We start from the raw sequence: 20,073 nt of genomic DNA, 5'->3' as shown, positions 1-20,073 counted from the left end.
TGTGCAAAATCCCTATAAAAGTGACGGGTTCTCGGTTTCCATAGCTCAGTGTTAAGCCACCGACACGCAATACAGTTACGCCAAGACTGACTGAAGCACAACGCAACAACGCCATTGGTCGCTTGGAAGCAGGCGAATCTCGATCAGATGTTGTCAGAGCTGTGAATGTCCACCCAAGCACCATCACAAGGCTATGGAATCGTCACCAACAACATGGATCAACTCGTGACCGTCCACGATCTGGCAGACCTCGTGTGACCACGCCCGCACAAGATCGCTATATCCGGTTACGTCACCTTCGGGATAGGACTACCACTGCGACGTCTACTGCCTCAACCATACCAGGGCTGCGTAAAATTTCCGATCAGACCGTACGCAACCGTCGACGAGATTCTTAGGCCCCATGTGCAACCCATCATGGTAAACGTCAACGACGTTTTTCAACATGACAACGCCCGTACTCACACAGCCCGACTCATCACTGTCTTCTTGAGACACCACAACATCAACGTTCTTCCCTGGCCCTCCAGATCACCAGATTTAAACCCCATCGAACATCTTTGGGACGAGTTGGACAGACGTCTGCGACGGCGACAACCTCAACCGCAGACTCTACCTAAGCTTGCAGCAGCTTTGCAGGCTGAGTGGACAGCCATTCCACAGGATGTGATTCGTCATCTCATCGCTTCCATGGGCAGGAGATGCCAAGTAGTTATTGATGCTCACGGGGGGCATACACGTTATTGACGTTGAGTGACGTTAAACTTCAAGTAGTGAGCGTGGACTTCGCCTTTGCAGACTTTGGATGTTCAGCAGTGAATGTGCAAAGTTTCACACATGTCATACAGAACTACTCGGAATAAACGTGTTAACAATATGTCTCAAATTTTGCCTTTTGCGTTTCTTTTTTTGAAGAGTATATATATAATTTATCTACTGTACTGTTATTTAACTTAATTTTGGACTGTACTCCTATAATTGAGAGTGGAATACCAACACCAGGAGTCGTACTACCAGAACGTGTCAGCAGGCAGGAAGGAGTGGGTGATACAGATATGGAATGTTAGGGGTTTCAGCACCCACGCTTGCTCTCCTCCTAACTTAGTCTTTTGATAAATTTTTAAGACCCTGCATGGCTTGATGGTTAATCTGCTTGTTTCGCAATCCGAGTGTCAAGGGTTCGAATCTCTTATCAAAACATATCCCCCTTTTAGTCGTGGGATCGTTATAACGTTACGGTCCTTTATTACTAAATTAGGGACGACCAGCGCAGATAACCCTTGTGTAGCTTTTCGTGAAATTCACAACAAACAAGACTAATTCTGTTGTTTTTTTTAAATCTTGTCTTCTTTAACATATGATACTGGTGAATGAAGTTTATAATTGGTAGACAGTATATTTCCATCTCAATGAGGGTCCTACTTCCACAATCACTTCCAAAACTTGGGGCTCCCCCGTTTGTTTGCTTTTATTATACTGCATTATATCCTTACTTTGGGGATCCTGTTAAGTTATGCATCATCTTCAATTTTGTTTTGTTTGGGCCTGTTCTGTTCATTAAAGTGTCGTTCAAAACAGTTCGGATTTGCTGTTTTCAACGCAGTCCTTGTTTTTGATCTTAATTTTTGCTTAACTGTTCAAACAATGTATACTAATATGTGTTTTAAAGCGACGCAGGCGGCCTCTGCCTCAGAGTTGATAACCGGTGACAAAGTATTTTTATAAAAACTGGAACTGTTGAAATCCGGAGTTCGATTCTACACGAAGATAGCTACTCTATTGTGTGGATTTGAGTCAAGACTAACGAATTTTTATCACTATTTATATGTATATATATATGATCAAGATGCATAAGATCTTGCATATCTTGTAATTTTTGTTTTAAAACAACGTAATATGCAAGAAACAAATGTCACTAAAACTAAACGGAACGAACAACTTAAGGTCGTTCACGAACAAAAATTGTGAAAAAAAGGTATAGAAAATGAATGATTCGGTAACAGGAAACTAAGTATTTGATTCAAAACGTACTGGTTGTTTTATATCTGATTCTCCGCTGTTTTTGATCGGCCGACCACGTGTGCTGAGTTATTTCAAAAATATCTTTTGTGCCTAGCCTCTTCAAGTTTACTTTATGTATAACAGATAAAATTTAGCGTCAATGTTTTCGAACTTAATGCAATGTTTAATTTTCTAGTTAAGCGATTGGTCAAAAAATATATTTTTACTTACAGTAACAAATCTTTGTTTGTTTTGGAATTTCGCACAAAGCTGCTCGAGGGCTATCTGTGCTAGCCGTCCCTAATTTAGCAGTGTAAGACTAGAGGGAAGGCAGCTAGTCATCACCACCCACCGCCAACTCTTAGGCTAATCTTTTACCAACAAAAAGTGGGATTGACCGTCACATTATAACGCCCCCACGGCTGGGAGGGCGAGCATGTTTAGCGCGACTCGGGCGCGAACCCGCGACCCTCAGATTACGAAGCGCACGCCTTAACGCGCTAGGCCATGCCAGGCCTGTAACAAATCTAATTGCTGGGTTTTCTCACTGCAGCTTTGTTTGTTTGTTTTGGAATTTCGCACAAAGCTACTCGAGGGCTATCTGTGCTAGCCGTCCCTAATTTAGCAGTGTAAGACTAGAGGGAAAGCAGCTAGTCATCACCACCCACCGCCAACTCTTGGGCTACTCTTTTACCAACGAATAGTGGGATTGACCGTCACATTATACACCCCCACGGCTGGGAGGGCGAGCATGTTTATCGCGACGCGGGCGCGAACCCGTGACCCTCGGATTACGAGTCGCACGCCTTACGCGCTTGGCCATGCCAGGCCTCTCACTGCAGCACCTCAGTCGTACAGTGCTAGAAACCGGTTTTCGATACTCGTGGTGTGCAAAGCTAATTTAAATCCAAACAAAAATCAAATTATTGCTGCAAAGCTAAAGGGACATGCTATATGCACTTTGTCTACCGTATAGAATCGAACCCCAAATTTTAGTGTTGTAATGGAGCAAACTTGCAGCTGACTCTCCAGGGGACACTGGGGTCAGTCGATAATGTTTTAGAATTAGAAACAATGCAAAACGTAAAATTTAATTTTTGTTCCATCATAACAGTCATTTGTGAAATATGCACCCAAGAAATGGCGCTTTTATTCTGTTTCTAAAAGAACAAATAAACAAGAAGAACAAACCTGTACGTTGAAGGGTGTGGGCCTTATTTTAACACTTGATTTAAATATCTAGACATGCGCAAAACTACATAAAGCCTATCTGCGGCTACAATCTATAAATTTGAATTAATAGCCTAAAGGAAAGGAAGGTAGTTAATAACACGCACACCGCTTACTCTTGGACTACTGTAACCAACGAGTTGGATGAACCGTCACTCTTATAACGCACCCAAGATCACAAAGTGCGAAGCACAATTTCTTTTTATCTGGTCTGACCTTTTCAGAAAATACATGTTAGTAAAACCTTAACTAACAAATTACTGATACGATGAAATATTAATGTATATATTACATGTAAGTATCCCTTGATCTACAGCACTTTGAGTTTTAAATAAAAATATTTTATATGACAGCACTGATCATATAAGGAAAAGAAATTCTGTGATTTAAGGGAATTACTGCAGTTTTAATCCATCGAACCCAACTAAACGATATACATGACTAACGTAATTCTGATGTTGTTAGTTATTAGCCTTTTTGAAGTACAATATGAGGTAAACTTAATGTTGTTTTTAAAGATGTAATACTTTCAAAAGTCCAGATGTTTAGTTCTACCAGCTACACTAAGTTTATACATTTGTATCATACCAATATTTTAAATACATATAATTAGTTTTAAAACAGTACAATTCTTTTACGAAAAAACGCTAAATTTTCTGCAAACATTGTATAACGGCCACATATTGACAGGGAACCAACATTAGAAGTTGGAAAGCATAATATAAATAAATGCAAGAGGTAAGTTGTATTAGCTATTTGAGCTTATAAGTCATCCTCTTTTATTTCAACGACTAAACCTTAGTTTTATACATACAAAAGCTCTTGAGAAACATAGCTGACAAATCCATCAAAAACGGTAACTTAATAAGATATTCAATGGAAAAAAACTCTGTAGAGATTGTAATGCCGAGAGGAAGATTTATGGATATTAGAGATGAAGTTGAAGGATTACAGTAAAAGATGATTAACTTCAGAACATCCGGTTCCCTCGGTACTTCAAAGAAAGTTTAAGAAGTACTTGGTTTATTTTAGAAGGCCGGTTGTTTACCAGTTTAGATTATCTGTAGTGGAACCTCGAAGTCTAGCTGTTTACCAGTTCAGTATAAACACTGTATTAAATCTTGTAGGAAATTCCCTAAGCTTTGATACAAACATTTTAAATATTTTATACTAAGAAGGCAGCAGAGAGGAAAAAAATCGTGAATGTCGTCCAGTGAGTCTACTCATTCTCGCAGACAATTAAAATATTATTCACATTTTACACGTGTAAATTCCAGGGCGCCAAAAGACCAAATATAGTCTAACTGCGTCTCTTTTAAGCAAGTGTCAAAATATTTTTTATCTGAAACTGTAAACATATTGACATAGAACGTATAAACAAACTACACAGCTGCCAGACTTTAACAAAAAGGTAAAAATGGGTTGTTTTTTTCAGACTTTTCGTGCAAAGTTACTCAAAGAATATCGGTATATAACTACTCATAATTCTAAACTCGTATGCTATAGTGTAGTTATTTAACAGCACCATCCGCCAACTACCGTCTCAATAACCCAAGATGGCGTCATATCGACTTAAGTGTTACCAGTTTTATCACCAGTTAATATGGTTTCGTGGTTTATCAAGATATCATCAATTTTTACCACTGTATGTTGACTTGTTTTGATACACCCCATTTTCAGAACTGTAAACTGGTTTATTTTGATATCTTCCATTTTAACATCAAAGTAGAAGTTACAGTCCGTACAAATACGGAATATTGGTAGTGATGGGAAGAGCAAATGCAGATAATTAATGCGAAATCATCATTTCTAATTTCAAGAGATTTCAAACTGGAAATTTATATAAGAAACTATTCAAATGCTATGGTCGGTCCTTCTGTAGAGAATAGAATGATGGACCCTGCCTATTGAAACAAAATAACAGTTGGGAGCATTTAAAATTTGATATAGTAGATGATTCTTCAAGACCAACTATTTAGAACCTGGCATGGCTAGGTGGTTAGGGCGCTCGATTTGCAACCTGAAGGTCTCGAATTCGAATACCCGTCACACCAAACATGCTCGTCCTTTCAGCCGTGGGGGATTTATAATGTAATGGTCGATTCCACTATTCGTTGGTAAAAATAGTAGTCCAAGCACTGGCGGTGGATAGTGATGACTAGCTGCCTTCTTTCTAGTCTCGCGATGATAAATTAGGGACGGCTAGCGCAGATAACCCTCTTGTAACTTTGTGCGATATTCAAACCAAACCAATCAGCTACATAGAAAAAATCTAAAGTATGTACTGCAACTTGAAGGCAACTGCTAAATGTATAAAGGAAACGTAAAATGCAATACTTTGAGTATATAATTAGATCTAGGGGGGCTGTTTACAAGACCATGATTAGTAAAACCGAAGGCAGAACCCACTTCACTCGATGACATTAGACAATGGATCGGAAATAAGATGCTTGGATTAGGAAAGTTACTGCAGTCTGCGAGGAACAAAGAACAGTGGAAACTAATATCATCAAGTCTTGGAATGGGTAAGGATAGCAAAGTTGATTGATATTAACATGATGTTCAGTACTTAACATCGTAGGAAAGTGTGGTTTGGTACACCTCATTACATCAAATTGTTGTGGCGCTATTTACCTGTGAGGTCTCATTCGGATTTACTTAATTACCTTCCACTCTTAACGCTGTAGAGCAATGGGTTTTGGCGTTTCCCACTCTTAACTTTTATATGGGTTTATTACAATACATCCCATCTTTACATTGGTTTATTTTGGTACTCCTTCACTACTAACATTGTGTTGTGATTGTCAAGGTTCAAAAAGTTTTGTTTCTTTTGAACTTCGCACAAAGCGAGGGCTTTCTGCGCTTGTTGTCCCTAATTTAGCAGCGTAAGACTAGAAAAAAGGCAGCTAATCATCACCACCCACGGCCAACTCTTAAGGTACTTTTTTACAAAGGAATAGTGGGAATGACCATGATATTATAATGCTCCCACAGCTGAAAGGACGAACATGCTTGGTGCGACGGGAATTTGGATCTGTGACCCTCAGATTATACAAGCTGAGCGCCCTAACCACTTGGCCATGCCAATCCGTTCATAAGGATATTGATATAGTTTGCTGGTCTGTGTTTTTGGAAGGAAACTACGATATTATATTATAGAGTAATACGACGTTTCGCTGTCTTAAAATTAGGTCTAAGTCTTATTGGTATTTATCATTTGGTAATTTCTGTCGCATCGCAAATGTTTCCAGATTTAAAATGATTTCATGTAGTATATCTTGAAATTTAGGAAAAGAAACGCTACTCATCAAACCAGAAGGATTTTTATTAATTGTACTATACCACCTATTACTGTTTTTATCTATTTTCAACTCTTTCACAATTTGTATGCATTAATTAGCTTATAGCCAGGATACCATTTTCACGGATTTTTAAAATTTTACTTTAGTTATAACCTTACATTTAGAAGATCCAAATTTTTTACCGTACTACTGAATAAATAAGTTATGTGCATACGGATCGTCAGATTTAAGTGTATTACATTGTAGATGGATGTTCTAAACACGCTCAGTACAGATACAATGTAATACACTTAAATTTGACGATCCGTATACACACAACCTTTAGTAGTGCAGTGTATATTTGTTCGAAACAACTAATGTTTATTGTATTAGACGATAGTATTTACCTAAATATTTGTATATTGATGTTATTGCATGGTACAATTATTAAGTAATTACTCGAATAGTAACAGTAAAGGTAACATATGATCAGACAAATATGTACCAGTTGTTATTCTGATTTGTATAAGGTGTTTGGAGCACACACACAAAGTTGTTTTGTATAAAATGGTGTGCTTTGATGATAATGTCTTTCGAAACAGATCAACGTTTTCTTCAGACAATGTCTCTACTTTTTGTAGAATCATGCCTCGTCATGAGCCAGAAGTTATAGGGCGTCAAATTGCTTGACTGTTCAAAAATGGTATGAAGCAAACAGACACTACCAGAACAGTAAGGTGCTCTCAGTGTACTTTATCCAGAATCCTGAAACGTCATTGGACTACAGAAAATGCTGTTCCAGAAAAGTCTACTGGCATATGCCGAAACACTACTGCTGCGATGAATGGATTTTGATCAGGTTAACATATCAAGGTACAAAAAAAGAAAGACTGAAAATCTTACGACAAGAATGTCATGAACACATTCATTCCAGGGTATCCAGAAGAACAGTAAATAGAAGAGTGACCAAACAATTATTTTGCAAAACTGGTTATCTGCAAACCGATATTAACCAGAATTAACCTTCAATACTGTGTCACTTGGGGAAAACAGCATACATCCAGAAGTTATTTATAATGTTATATTTTGTCATTATCTATTTTTTGGCAAAGTGTTGTTATGATTGGTGAAATGCTGAATTACACATCTTTCTACAGATGTTCGATAAGTGTTTTCTGCTTTAATAAATCGTTCATTATGTTCATAAAACCTGTCTCGCTGTACAAGTTACATATGTAGATGTTTTAATATAGCATGCATTTCTCAGTTTGATAGTGTATTTATATTGCATCTTAATAATAAATATCTTATTTCTTATGAAACATACAAACAAGACCGTACATGTGTTCAATAAAAAAAAACATTTTTTAAGACGTACCTCTGGTATTTGTTATGCCAGCATACTTTTTGTTGTTGTTGCATGCACATGTAAAATTCGGTTACAACCTATTATATGGCTGTAAAACAACAACAACAACAAAACGCCATTAGCTCCAGTAACTCTCACATACTATCCTATTTCATTAAACACTAGCTTAATCGAATTCATTGTTTAGTTTCCCCGAAAGGAAACCGAAGGCCGCCAGGAGGGTTTACTTGTCATTCAGTCAATAGACACTAAAATGGCATCGAATAAAGGAAGCCTAACGTTGCAATTTGTATTGTTGTGACGTCTGTAAAACGTGCGCATGCCATCAATCGCGAGAAAAATTATGCACTCTGTAGGCTATAACAGAAAAAGAATTGTCACTTTTAATATGGGTTTTATTTGCACTTGAAGGAGAATTCTTCTGGGGATCCTGCACGTGTGTTTGTATCTGTGTTTACTTAATGAGTTGTACATAAAATTAATATGAAAGAAATCTCCAAATAAAACAACACATACAGAAATATGTGACTAAAAGTATCATTCTATGAGAAATATAGAAATATCGAGCTGCGCCTCAAATCCTACCAACAGAATGAGGTGATGATGGATAATGAAATGTCCTTGTTTACAACAGCCTAAATAATATTGACGAATGTTAGAGAATAAACGATAATTACACACATCTTAGTATTAATTAAACGGTGTCCAATATTTTAATATAATAAAATAAAATTCCTTTGTACAATTAGCTTTAGATGGAAACAAATTTTCAATAGTGCTTCTGATTGATACTACGGAAATATTTTCCTTTCGAATAGAAATAATTAAACTTTATAATAACGAAGCAGATTGCCATTAATATAACTCAACTAGTTTTGAAATTTTCTCGATTCTCAAGATTTTAAACCTTTCATCTAGTTTCTGATCTAATCCTCTTATTAAAATACAAAGTTTAGATATATTTATTGTTAAGCAGGTCACTATTACACCAAAACGTCTTTATCCAAAGTGATATTCTCAAAACGTCCCCTGGAGAACGCCTTTTTCCTTTCAACACGCTTGTCATCTAAAAAGATAACAATCAAGTGTGTTTTTTTTTTTTTGAATTTCGCACAAAGCTACTCGAGGGCTATCTGTGCTAGCTGTCCCTATTTAGCAGTGTAAGATTAGAGGGAAGGCAGCTAGTCATCACCACCCACCGCCAACTCTTGGGCTACACTTTTTACCAACGAATAGTGGGATTGACCGTCACATTATAACGCCCCCACGGCTGGGAGGGCGAGCATGTTTGGCGCGACCGGGATGCGAACCCGCGACCCTCAGATTACGAGTCGCACGCCTGAACATGCTTGGCCATGCCGGGCCATAACAGTCAAGTAATCACTTGATTAGCCCGTAGAATCGCAGATTGGAATCAATATGACTTTTGTCGACGTTTTAAAAGTATCTTTCTAGACTATTTATGTAGCAACTTCCTGGTGGATCCATGATATATTATCGGGAATGAAATTAATCCCACTGCCGGTATTTTATTTATATGTAAAATTAATGTTTTCAACCAATCATGTTGGTTAGTTGTTATACTGAATATTGTATTAAATAATATCATTATTACTTAAGAATGATATGTGGGTTCTACTGCTAGTAAATAGAATATAATTAAGTCTAAGTTGGTTAATCTCGTAGCTTTTAATCCCAAAACACAAGTTAGGTATAAACAAAAATATCAGTAGTTTCTATAATATAATGTATAAGGTATTGCATATATGAGTTTAAGCATTCGTTGTAGAGTAGGCCTATCAGACTTTTAAAATAGTAAGTGGTTGTATATTCTTTATGAGGAATATATAACAACTACAGAAATAAAGTAATATTAGCACCTTCTTGCGTCACGGACGTCAAAATCAGTTCCATTGTTCTTTGATGTCATATTCAAGCAGTGCTATACAGTTTTAGGTGGTAGTGTGAATATAAACCCAAGCCTTTCATTGTCGAAACAATGTGTCTGTTGGGGTTAAAAGTTTTCCTTTCCGAAAGAAATATAGAAATGAAAACGCGAATAACATCAGAGCTGCATCTCTCAAAGTATCATTCTAAGAAAATACAGAATTATTTAGCTGTGTGCTAAACATTATAACAGAATAATATAATTATAGTGAAGTAGATTTATTTCATTAATTTATTTGCACCACTTGTATCTACTACATCTCTACTGGGGTTTTATCATTACGTAAATTTTGCAAGAAAAATAATTAGTTAACAAAACAGAAGATGCTGCTCGTATCCCTTAGCAACAGTGAATAATAAATTATGTTTTACATTAATGTGTCAGGCTTCTTCGCTTAGCTATGAGAAACGTGCCTCGAGTGCTGGTATGTGCATAACACGCGCGACTGAAATCCTACATAAGCTCTAGTTCACCCCCACTGATTTTTCACCCTATGTAATGCACGCTCTTCGATGTAATTCTCTAGTATAATGGGAAGCCTGACATGACCACGAACTACAATTACTTTTCTACTACAAGTTAGTACGAGGCCACTGCTAGTAACGTCACTATCCCCAGTTGATTTCCCCTTCCCTCAGTGAATGAGTTTTTCTTTTAGTGTGTTATTTACATTAGATGACTAACACTTTCAAATCCATGGAGTACGAAATGAATGGGCTAACATGGATGGACATATTCATCATAACATCTTAGAAGTCTAGATATATCGAACATCTCTCGGATGCTATCAGAAATAAGCCACAACGATAACATCACATTTAAATAACTGTTGCCGTTCTTTCCGTTCAAATCTCGAACAATACATTTCAATATCTTTTATGAAAGACCTCTTTAAAATTATTCTATTCTTTAAATATATCCGTCAACTGTTATTTAACAGATCCCTGTCATCAGAGCAATCTTAGTTTTTAATTATACCTGTTAATTTCTGTTTACCCTTGTAATTAAGCTAAACTCAATTAAAAATATATCCAGTGATTTATGTTTAGTTGTTTCTTTTAATCAAGATCAATATAGCTTGCGTTGATAAAATATTAGAATTGAGTCTTAATAGAAGATCGTCCACAAACTAAGAACTTTGAACAATATTTAGAACACATGTGTTTCTTTCTCTTTCTCACACACACGGAGTCAAAAGAAACAAATTATGGCTTCACATAGTTAACACCATCATTATATTTTGCAACCTAACTAGTGATTTATGAGCAATTAAATCAAATTTTAAGAAATAACAAATGAATGTGTAGTGGTCGAAAACAGACAGTGTATAAGATCAAATAAAAATAAATTAACTTACTGTTCGTTACCACAACTGTCTCATCGACTAATCATCTACTTATGCTTTGAATTGAACATACTGATTTGACCTATAGATGGTCTGCTACAAAATGTATTCATATTTTATAATACTTAACAAACGTATTTGACAACATGGAGCGCTACCACATGTGCTTTGAAAATCACGACAAAACCATATGCAAGTTATCGAATAATCGGTAGAAAACGTGGGGAGGACTGCTGCTCCATGATTCACCATATTTACGTGTTAGCGTGCTTATGTATCATCCCTTGTTCATCGAAGCTTATTTATAAAAGTAGGAAGTTCTTCCTCGAACAGTTCGGTAGGGAGTTAACCCTAGAAACAACCCAAGTTAAACACGTGCTGGATGGAGAATTTTCTCTGTTAGTATCCAATAAGACGTTAAGTTGAATAAATACTTTAATACTTCTTCTAGCTAATCACTATAAATTACCTATAGCAGGATATGTATACATTAACATTCAGTCAGTATATTTTTAATTGGTGGAAACAGGATGGGTTTTAGAGATTTTGACTGGATGTCTTATTGAATTTAAAAAGAAGTACTCTGTATGATGATCTGTTTCACAAGATGGTAGGTAACATGCAGACTGACAGTGAAAGATATGACCATAATTTCACAAGATGGTAACATAACCCATGTCTAACAGAAGAAAATATGACCACAATCGCACAGTATGGTGGCATATACACACAGTATAACAGAGAAATATTACCACAATGTCAGAAGATGGTAACACACAGTCTAACAGAGGAGAGTACGATCATAATTTCACATAGTCTGACAGAAAAACAGTTACTCAGAACAAAATATCAACTTCACTGGGCAGCATAAAACTAATATAAAATAAACAACATTATTTTCATATGTTTGGTATAAAAATATATAATTATTTGGATGATGTTAAAAGTGAACAGAATGTATAGAAGGCCTAAATTATCGTTGTAAATTAGAAACTATTTTAGACACGAATAACATATCCAAGTATTGTATACATTTAAAGGAATATATCAAAGTGAGAGTCATCTTCACGAAAATAAAACAACTTCTGTGTAGTAAAAAACGTCCATTGATTTAAATGCTTAGGTTTGTTTTCAGTAAAGAAAATAAACCACAATAACTTGAAGCTCGCCGTCCACTAGTTGTACAGGTGTGTGGCTTCTACGTATTTGAACACATGCATGACATGTGCTCACATTAGCATGGATACGTGCCATAAAGTAAAGAAGGGACATGACTGTAATGACTTGTATGCCTGTATGAGATACATCTACCATGACGTAAATATACGTCATTTGCAGTGGCGGACTTAAGATTTTGTAGGCCCTACATCCCATGTATTTTTACACTGAATAAAATTATGAATGGGTCACCCATTAAGACCATGGATCCATGGTACTGAGCTCCCTCTAGCCCCTACCTAAATGCGCCACTAGTCATTTGTCTATAACGTTTTCCAATCAGACATAACCAATATGTTTTGTACCTTTAATATATATTTACTCACACACGTGTGTGCTCATGTATATACAAGAATGCTAATTTTTTGACAGTAATCTCGTACATCTCATTCGTTCCATTACGTCATCGGAAAGTGTTTTCTTTTAATTACGCTAATAGCAGAAAAACAATAACAAAACACAACACGTTGCGCATAAAAGACAGACAAATAAAACTACGTACTAATAACTACAAGGCAAGAAAGGTATAATGCACCTTAGTAAGCGAGAAAGAGAGAGACCTGCAGAAGTAGGACCTACACAACGTTAGAGATATTTGCTTTGATCTCTATTCTCAAACCTTAGACGTAAAAATATCTGCGCTAGCCGTCCCTAATTTAGCAGTGTAAGACTAGAGGGAAGGCAGCTAGTCATCACCATCCCCCGCCAACTCTTGGGCTACTTTTTTACCAACGAATAGTGGGATTGACCATCACATTATAACGTCCCTACGGCTGAAAAGGCGAGCATGTTCGGTGCGACGGGGATGCAAACCCGCGACCATTAGATTACGAGTCGCACGCCTTAACCCACCTGGCCATGCCGGGCCATGGTAAAAATAGTAATGAAAAAAAATTAAGAACAGATGTAGAACCCAATATCTATAATTGCCATTCACACTCTTAGTCATTTGTAGAAAAGTAGTTGGCATATGTGAAACAACAATTAAGAACCCGCGTGTTCGGAATTAAAAAAACAAAAAAAAAAAAACAACAGTTGAATCACCCTGGAGAAATAAGTAAAACATATCTATTTCAGTACCTTATTACAGTGACGAATGTAAATAAACAGCACCATAAAAAAGTACAAATGGAATTTACCTCCACATTTATCGAAAGTAGTCAAAATTTACTTAATAGTTAACTTAATTCTAGCACAACAACAACATCTGTTATCCTTGGGTTATATATCGCATAATTTCTTAGATAACGCTATACAAGAACCATTAAGCGTCTTTCATAAAATATGATCTAATAACACCCGAGTACAAATTGTAATGTTGGAAGGAAAAAGTGTAATTTCGTGAGAAAGATTTATTCTGCACAGAAGTTACACATTCGCAGAGATAAGCAGTATATCATATTTAAGTTATTTCTGCAAGCCTCACGTAAGAAAGAATGAGAAACGTTATTAAGAGCAGATATGAGTGTTTAAACACACACACACACACACATATATATTCCGTTAAAGAATGTGCAACTTTTGTGGTAATACAACAAACTGAAGGATATGATAAATGCATTTGTATTACTGTCGCGTTACTTTCAGTTTCACAAAAGCAGTAAGGGCTACTGGACTTAAATAAACTTGGTAAAATATATTTACATCTAGTTAAAACTAGCTTAGATATTTCAATAATAGCGTGGAGGACACGAAGTAGGATTTCATCCGCACTTGAGACGGTGGAGTCGTTAAGAGCATCTTTGACTGGCACTTTAACACTTAAGTCGGATGCTGGTGATGCAAACACGGTGAAATCGATCCACCAGTTTCACTTAACGGCCGACCGAGTGTGCTGTCAATCACAAGATTTGGTTTACTTAAAGTTTAAATGAATCGAACAAAAGCTGATGTTGGGATACGTGTAAACGCACAAGAATAAAATATAGAAATATATATAACTATTTCTGTCGTTACCATTTGAGTAGCTGTCTTCGGTTTCCTTGCTATGTTAGGAATGCATGTTCCTGCTGTCGAGAATAAAAAAAATATATATTTATTATTCACAGATAAACAAGATTGTATAAGATGTGTGCTATAAATAACATAATTAAAACCTAACAAACTTTTGTCTTATGTTGGGAACCAACAGTTAACCCATAAACTAAAACGTTCATTATTATGTTTTTCATAACAACGCTTTCTATAATTGGATCATGAAGGAGAAACAATGGTTATATAATGAACTGAGTTTTTATTTTTTTAGCAATACATTTACACTCTGAAAACAAATTAAAATAAAAAAAATTCATCTGCTCAGTTAGGGAACTTATCTAGGGTTAGTAGTTTTACACAATTTTACATTAGTAATTGAACAAATAACCCTGTAAACGTGACGACTGTTTAGTGCTCATATTCGAATTTTTTAGGCTCTACAGGCTCATGTGTTGTCTACCTTTCCTAATTATTATGTAAACAAACAAGTGTTATCAAAATAATGTTAAACACATAAGTATCGATAATGTATAAAATTGCTTTATGGTTTGTAAATTGATTGCTTAGTTTTAGATTTAATTTTAAAACACTTGTAAAGTTCATAGAATCCTATGTAGTTCTGTCATCAGTAATCATATTTCAGAACAAGGTCTTTTTGAATGTTTACTTTCTAACATTAGGCTGACTTGATAGGTAATACGACTTATGTTTTCTTAACGCTATGGTCACCTTACTGCTTTGTCATACTTTAAGGATATTATTTAGTGGAGGTAATACTGTCGTACTGCTGTGCCCATGTAATTTAACTAACAACTAGAAACTGCTTTTGTATCCATTGTTGGTTTGTTATAAAGTAATGAAAATAACCCATGTTCAATGTCTTTAACACCCCCAGCGTTCATATTTCTAACCAATGCTAAAATTCGTTTGTATGCAAGATTCATGTTGAATGTTGCTAACATTCTCCATGTGTTAAAACTATCTAACGAGTATTAAAATGTATTTGCATTCAACATACATTCTGAATACTGCTAACATTCATGATGTTCACAATATCTAACCAATGCACATTTTGAAAAAAAACTCAGATGTTATAAATAAGATACTTGGCGAAAACATAAGTGATGTAATAATGGAAAACTATAAAGCATAATCAACTACTAACTTGCATAGTAATATATTTAACTTTAAGTTAAGAGTAATTGGAAAGATACTACACTCATAGTATTTAGTGGAATTCCATTACTTCTTTCTGTTTTGGCCCGGCATGGCCTAGCGCGTAAGGCGTGCGACTCGTAATCCGAGGGTCGCGGGTTCGCGCCCGCGTCGCGCTAAACATGCTCGCCCTCCCAGCCGTGGGGGTGTATAATGTGACGGTCAATCCCACTATTCGTTGGTAAAAGAGTAGCCCAAGAGTTGGCGGTGGGTGGTGATGACTAGCTGCCTTCCCTCTAGTCTTACACTGCTAAATTAGGGACGGCTAGCACAGATAGCCCTCGAGTAGCTTTGTGCGAAATTCCCAAACAAACAAACAAAAAATCTTTCTGTTTATGTATTTTGTAATTTCAGGTTATTGTATATTTAATTAACTGATCTGTATTCATAAAGGTTTTATGTCATATACTAAAGGCACAAGTATAACTGTAAGACTTGTACAATTCCTTATAAGAAGAATATCTACATGTTTAATGTATTGAGGTGTTTTGTTTAAAATAAATTGTATTATAGCGATATTTAAAAACTTTAGCATATTTTTACAAGATTTCACTTGTTGCACCTCGTGAAATATTTCTATTTTATAGATAACATTGAAATTAATTACCTTTTAAAATTAAATAGCATATGTTTCATTAAAATTACATATTCATATATAATACTATAGCTATTTATTCACTAATTATTCTAAATAAGTGATAATTTTCGAGAGTAAATTATTTTAATATTTTACAATTTTTTTAAATAACAGTTTTTAAATTTACTCGATTACGTCCATCTTTATAAATAAATTACATTATGTAACAAAATTTTTACTTTTTCTTGTTCCTCGGCAAAAAGTGTTATTTCCCAATTGCTTATGCCTAAAGTAAATGTAAAAGACATTGTTTTCTTCAAACTTTGCTTTTGTGATCTGGGTAATGAAATTTTCAAATTTACCCATTTTCCAAAAAAATTCCAGGTAGATTCAGTGCTGAATAGCTGATAGAGAATTTTCAAAAACTTTCTAGAATGTTGTAGAACTTACAAGAATTTTCAAAAAATTTTAGAATTTTCTAGAACTTTCCATAGTAATATATATACAGGGGCTCACCACTCACCACTTCAGTTTAGTTCTAGCTGCCTAAGTGAACATATACACCTATCTGATTTTATCAGAAATGGCTTCAAGAAGCTGAAAGCATTCTCCAGACGCATTTTGCTATGTATCTGGACCATTTATCAAGATAAGAGCGAAAAAGTACTCTGTGACAGCATTTGCTAATATATGTGAAGCCTACAAGGCATATTTCGGCATGCCTGTCAGGGATCAAGACAAACCTTGGGCACCTCATTTTACCTGCAAGCACTGCAAAAGAACTCTAGAAGGTAAGATGGACAATTTCTTGCTTGCGTGAATAGTAATATTTTATATTATACAAATTTTAGACCTTTTAAAATTTAAATATATTTTAATTATTTTTTTAAAAAGTTTCCAATAGTATAGAAAATATCACATATAAAATATTTTGCATGAACCTCTCACACATTAGTTGTTGTGGATGAAAGAAATTTATTCTTCATAATAACAATTTTATTTTGCTCTTTTGCAGGATGGTACAGAGGGGAAAAAAGAGCCACGAAGTTCGCTATTCCACGAATTTGGCGTGAACCCATTGATTACTCAAGCAATTGCTACTTCTGCATGGTGGACCCTTCCAAACGTAGGGCTGGCAAGAATGCATCTGCTATCATGTATCCGGACCTTCCATCATCCATCGCCCCAGTGCCACACTGCCCTAAGCTCCCTGTATCCACTCCGCCAGAAAGAAAGCAGCCATTCTCAGAGAAAACAGCAAATCAGAAGAGGAGGTAGACGTTGAAGATCCAGATCACAATTTCAGAGAAATCCATATTACCCCAACCAAAGAGACCTCAGTGACTTGATCAGAGATCTTGGTCTAAGAAGTCAAATGCCAAGCTTTTGACATCTAGGCTCAAGGAGTGTGATTTGTTAGATGAAAGTGTGCAAGTTGCAAGTCAGAAGAAGCTTCACTGACATTTTCAAGCTTCTTCACTCGTCAAGATGGGCTCTGCTTCTGCCACAATGTATCCGTTCTGTGCGAGGCGATTGGAATTGCCTGTAACGCGAACGAGTGGTGTCTCTTCATTGATAGCCCATCCAGAAGTCTAAAAGCTGTGCTGCTCCATAACGAGAATACGTACCCGTCTCTTCCCCTGGCTCATTCGGTGCACCTCAAAGAGGAATACAACAGCCTCAATACCTTGCTAGAAGCCTTGAAGTATGATGACTATAGCTGGGACATTATCGGAGACTTCAAAATGGTGGCATTCCTGATGGGTTTCCATGGAGGCTTTACCAAGTTTCCCTGCTATCTTTGCCTTTGGGACAACATGGACACCGCAGCGCACTACAACATGAAGCACTGGCCACAGAGTTCTCTGTGGGGATGCACAATGTCAGGTGTAAGCCACTAGTGGACTTCCAGAAGGTGTTGTTCCCACCATTGCACATAAAATTGAGTCTTATGAAACAATTTGTCACAGCTCTTGATAAGGAATCTGCAGCTTTCAAGTACCTTCGAGACTTCTTCCCTAAGCTGTTTGAGGCAAAGGTCAAAGCTAGTGTCTTCGTTGAACCACAAATAAAGAAGATCTTGGAGTGCACAGAATTCCCAAAGAAGCTCAGTGGGAAGAAAAAACTTGGTGCAGCTTTGTCGCAGTGATTCGGGGCTTCTTGGGCAATCACAAGGCCGAAAATTATGTGGAACTGGTTGAGGCTCTGGTGAAGAACTACGGCAAAATGGTCTGCAGGATGTCCCTGAAAGTCCATATCCTTGACGCTCACCTTAATAAATTCAAGGAGAACATAGGAGCATACACAGAGAAGCGAAGAGAGCGCTTCCATCAAGATATACCGGACTTTAAACGCCGCTACCAAGGAGCGTGTAAGAAAAACATGATGGAAGACTATATTTGGGGGCTAACACGTGAAAGTGATTTAAATTACAGTCACAAATCTAAAAAAAAACCACTCACTTCTAAACATTTTTATTCGTTTTTGTATAACTTTAGTATAAATACATGTAAATCTTGATTCATATGTTGTTTTATTTAGACCTTATGTAAATGAATGTGTGCAAATTTGCCTGTTTTTACATAGAAAATAGGTTAATTTCTAAATTTCATTTTACAGGTCACAAAAGCAATGTTTGAAGGGAATAATGGCCATTTTCTGTACTTTTACAACATAAGCAATTAAGAAATAACACATACTATACAGTAACAACATTTTTGTTACATAGTGTTATTATTTAGTTAATAACTTAGATAATAAAATAAACTTTTAAATTTATTATATTTTGAAATTCGTTGCTATGATGAAAATCCTATAAACTTTATATTTTATAACCCTTTTATTAATATATCATATTTTATTATATAGAATAAAAATGCCCATAAAATGAAATAATATCTAAAAGTTCTAAATCAGGCAATATTTTACGTGATCAAGTACTAAATTGGTCTGGAATTATTTTACAAAACGAAATATTTTTATGTTAACATGAACTGAAAATAGTAATCCATAAAATATTTTTAAAGAATATATACTACGTCAGTTTTGTTGTTGTTGTTTTATACATTTCTGGGTTCTTACTTTTATATTGCAACAGTAAGATATGGACTTATTTTATTTGATGTATACTATACGTACTTTATAAGTTTATCGAACATTTTCGTTTTATATTGAGTGGACTAACGTTTACTCTTTTGTTTTATCTTATGCAAAATAAACTACGTTAATTACATGCCCAAAATAAATAGAATAAAAAACAACGACATAAGAATTTACTTTTAAAACCCCAATATGTCGAACATCATTTCCGAAGATTGTTGATCTTTAGGCTTAAAGCTAGAAAATCAGGATAATTATTTTTTGTGTTATATTGTTTATAAGCCTTTTGTTCTGAGACAGAGTCTAATGACCTAATAGCTTAATATTACACTTACTTCTTCGAATAGTTTACATTTTTCTCTATTATGAAACTAATTTTCTTCAGATATTTTCTTTTAAAATGTAAATGATGTACATAGGTGCGTATCTCAAAAATAAAATATACATTATGCTTTTAGATAGACAGTAAAAGTTACTACTTTATCTTAGTCTATTTTACCTCATGCAATACTTTTATCATAACTAGTTATTATGGCTTAGTTAACTTATGATTAAAGAAACCTCTAGTAATAGCCCCCACCCCCAGTGGCACAGCGGTAAGTCCGAAGGCTTATAATGCTAAAAACAAGGTTTCGATATCCGCAGTTGGCATAGCACGATTATTCCATTGCGCAGCTTTGCGCTTAACAAAAAACTTTAGATCATATGTTCCCAAAATCTGTTGTTTGTATCTGAAAGAAAATAATTTTAATTAGTGCATAAACTTATAGTTTATGAGTAACATAAATGTGTGTTGATGTGTTTCATAACAGGAGT

General features: G+C 35.6%; 1 protein-coding gene across 2 annotated transcripts in view; it reads right to left on the bottom strand.

Annotated features, from left to right (window-relative positions):
* Nucleotides 1-20,073, bottom strand: part of LOC143222893 (uncharacterized) — a 198,753-nt gene that overhangs the window by 153,598 nt on the left and 25,082 nt on the right. For both annotated transcript variants that reach the window (XM_076450040.1, XM_076450050.1), the window contains exon 4: nucleotides 14,349-14,401. In XM_076450040.1, the coding sequence (XP_076306155.1) occupies nucleotides 14,349-14,401 (53 nt within the window). The remainder of the gene's footprint in view (nucleotides 1-14,348; nucleotides 14,402-20,073) is intronic.

This window comes from Tachypleus tridentatus, chromosome 1 (assembly GCF_004210375.1).
Source record: "Tachypleus tridentatus isolate NWPU-2018 chromosome 1, ASM421037v1, whole genome shotgun sequence".
Taxonomy (NCBI): Eukaryota; Metazoa; Arthropoda; class Merostomata; order Xiphosura; family Limulidae; genus Tachypleus; species Tachypleus tridentatus.
Note: the sequence above shows the minus strand (reverse complement) of the source record. Positions and strands in the feature narration are given on the sequence as shown.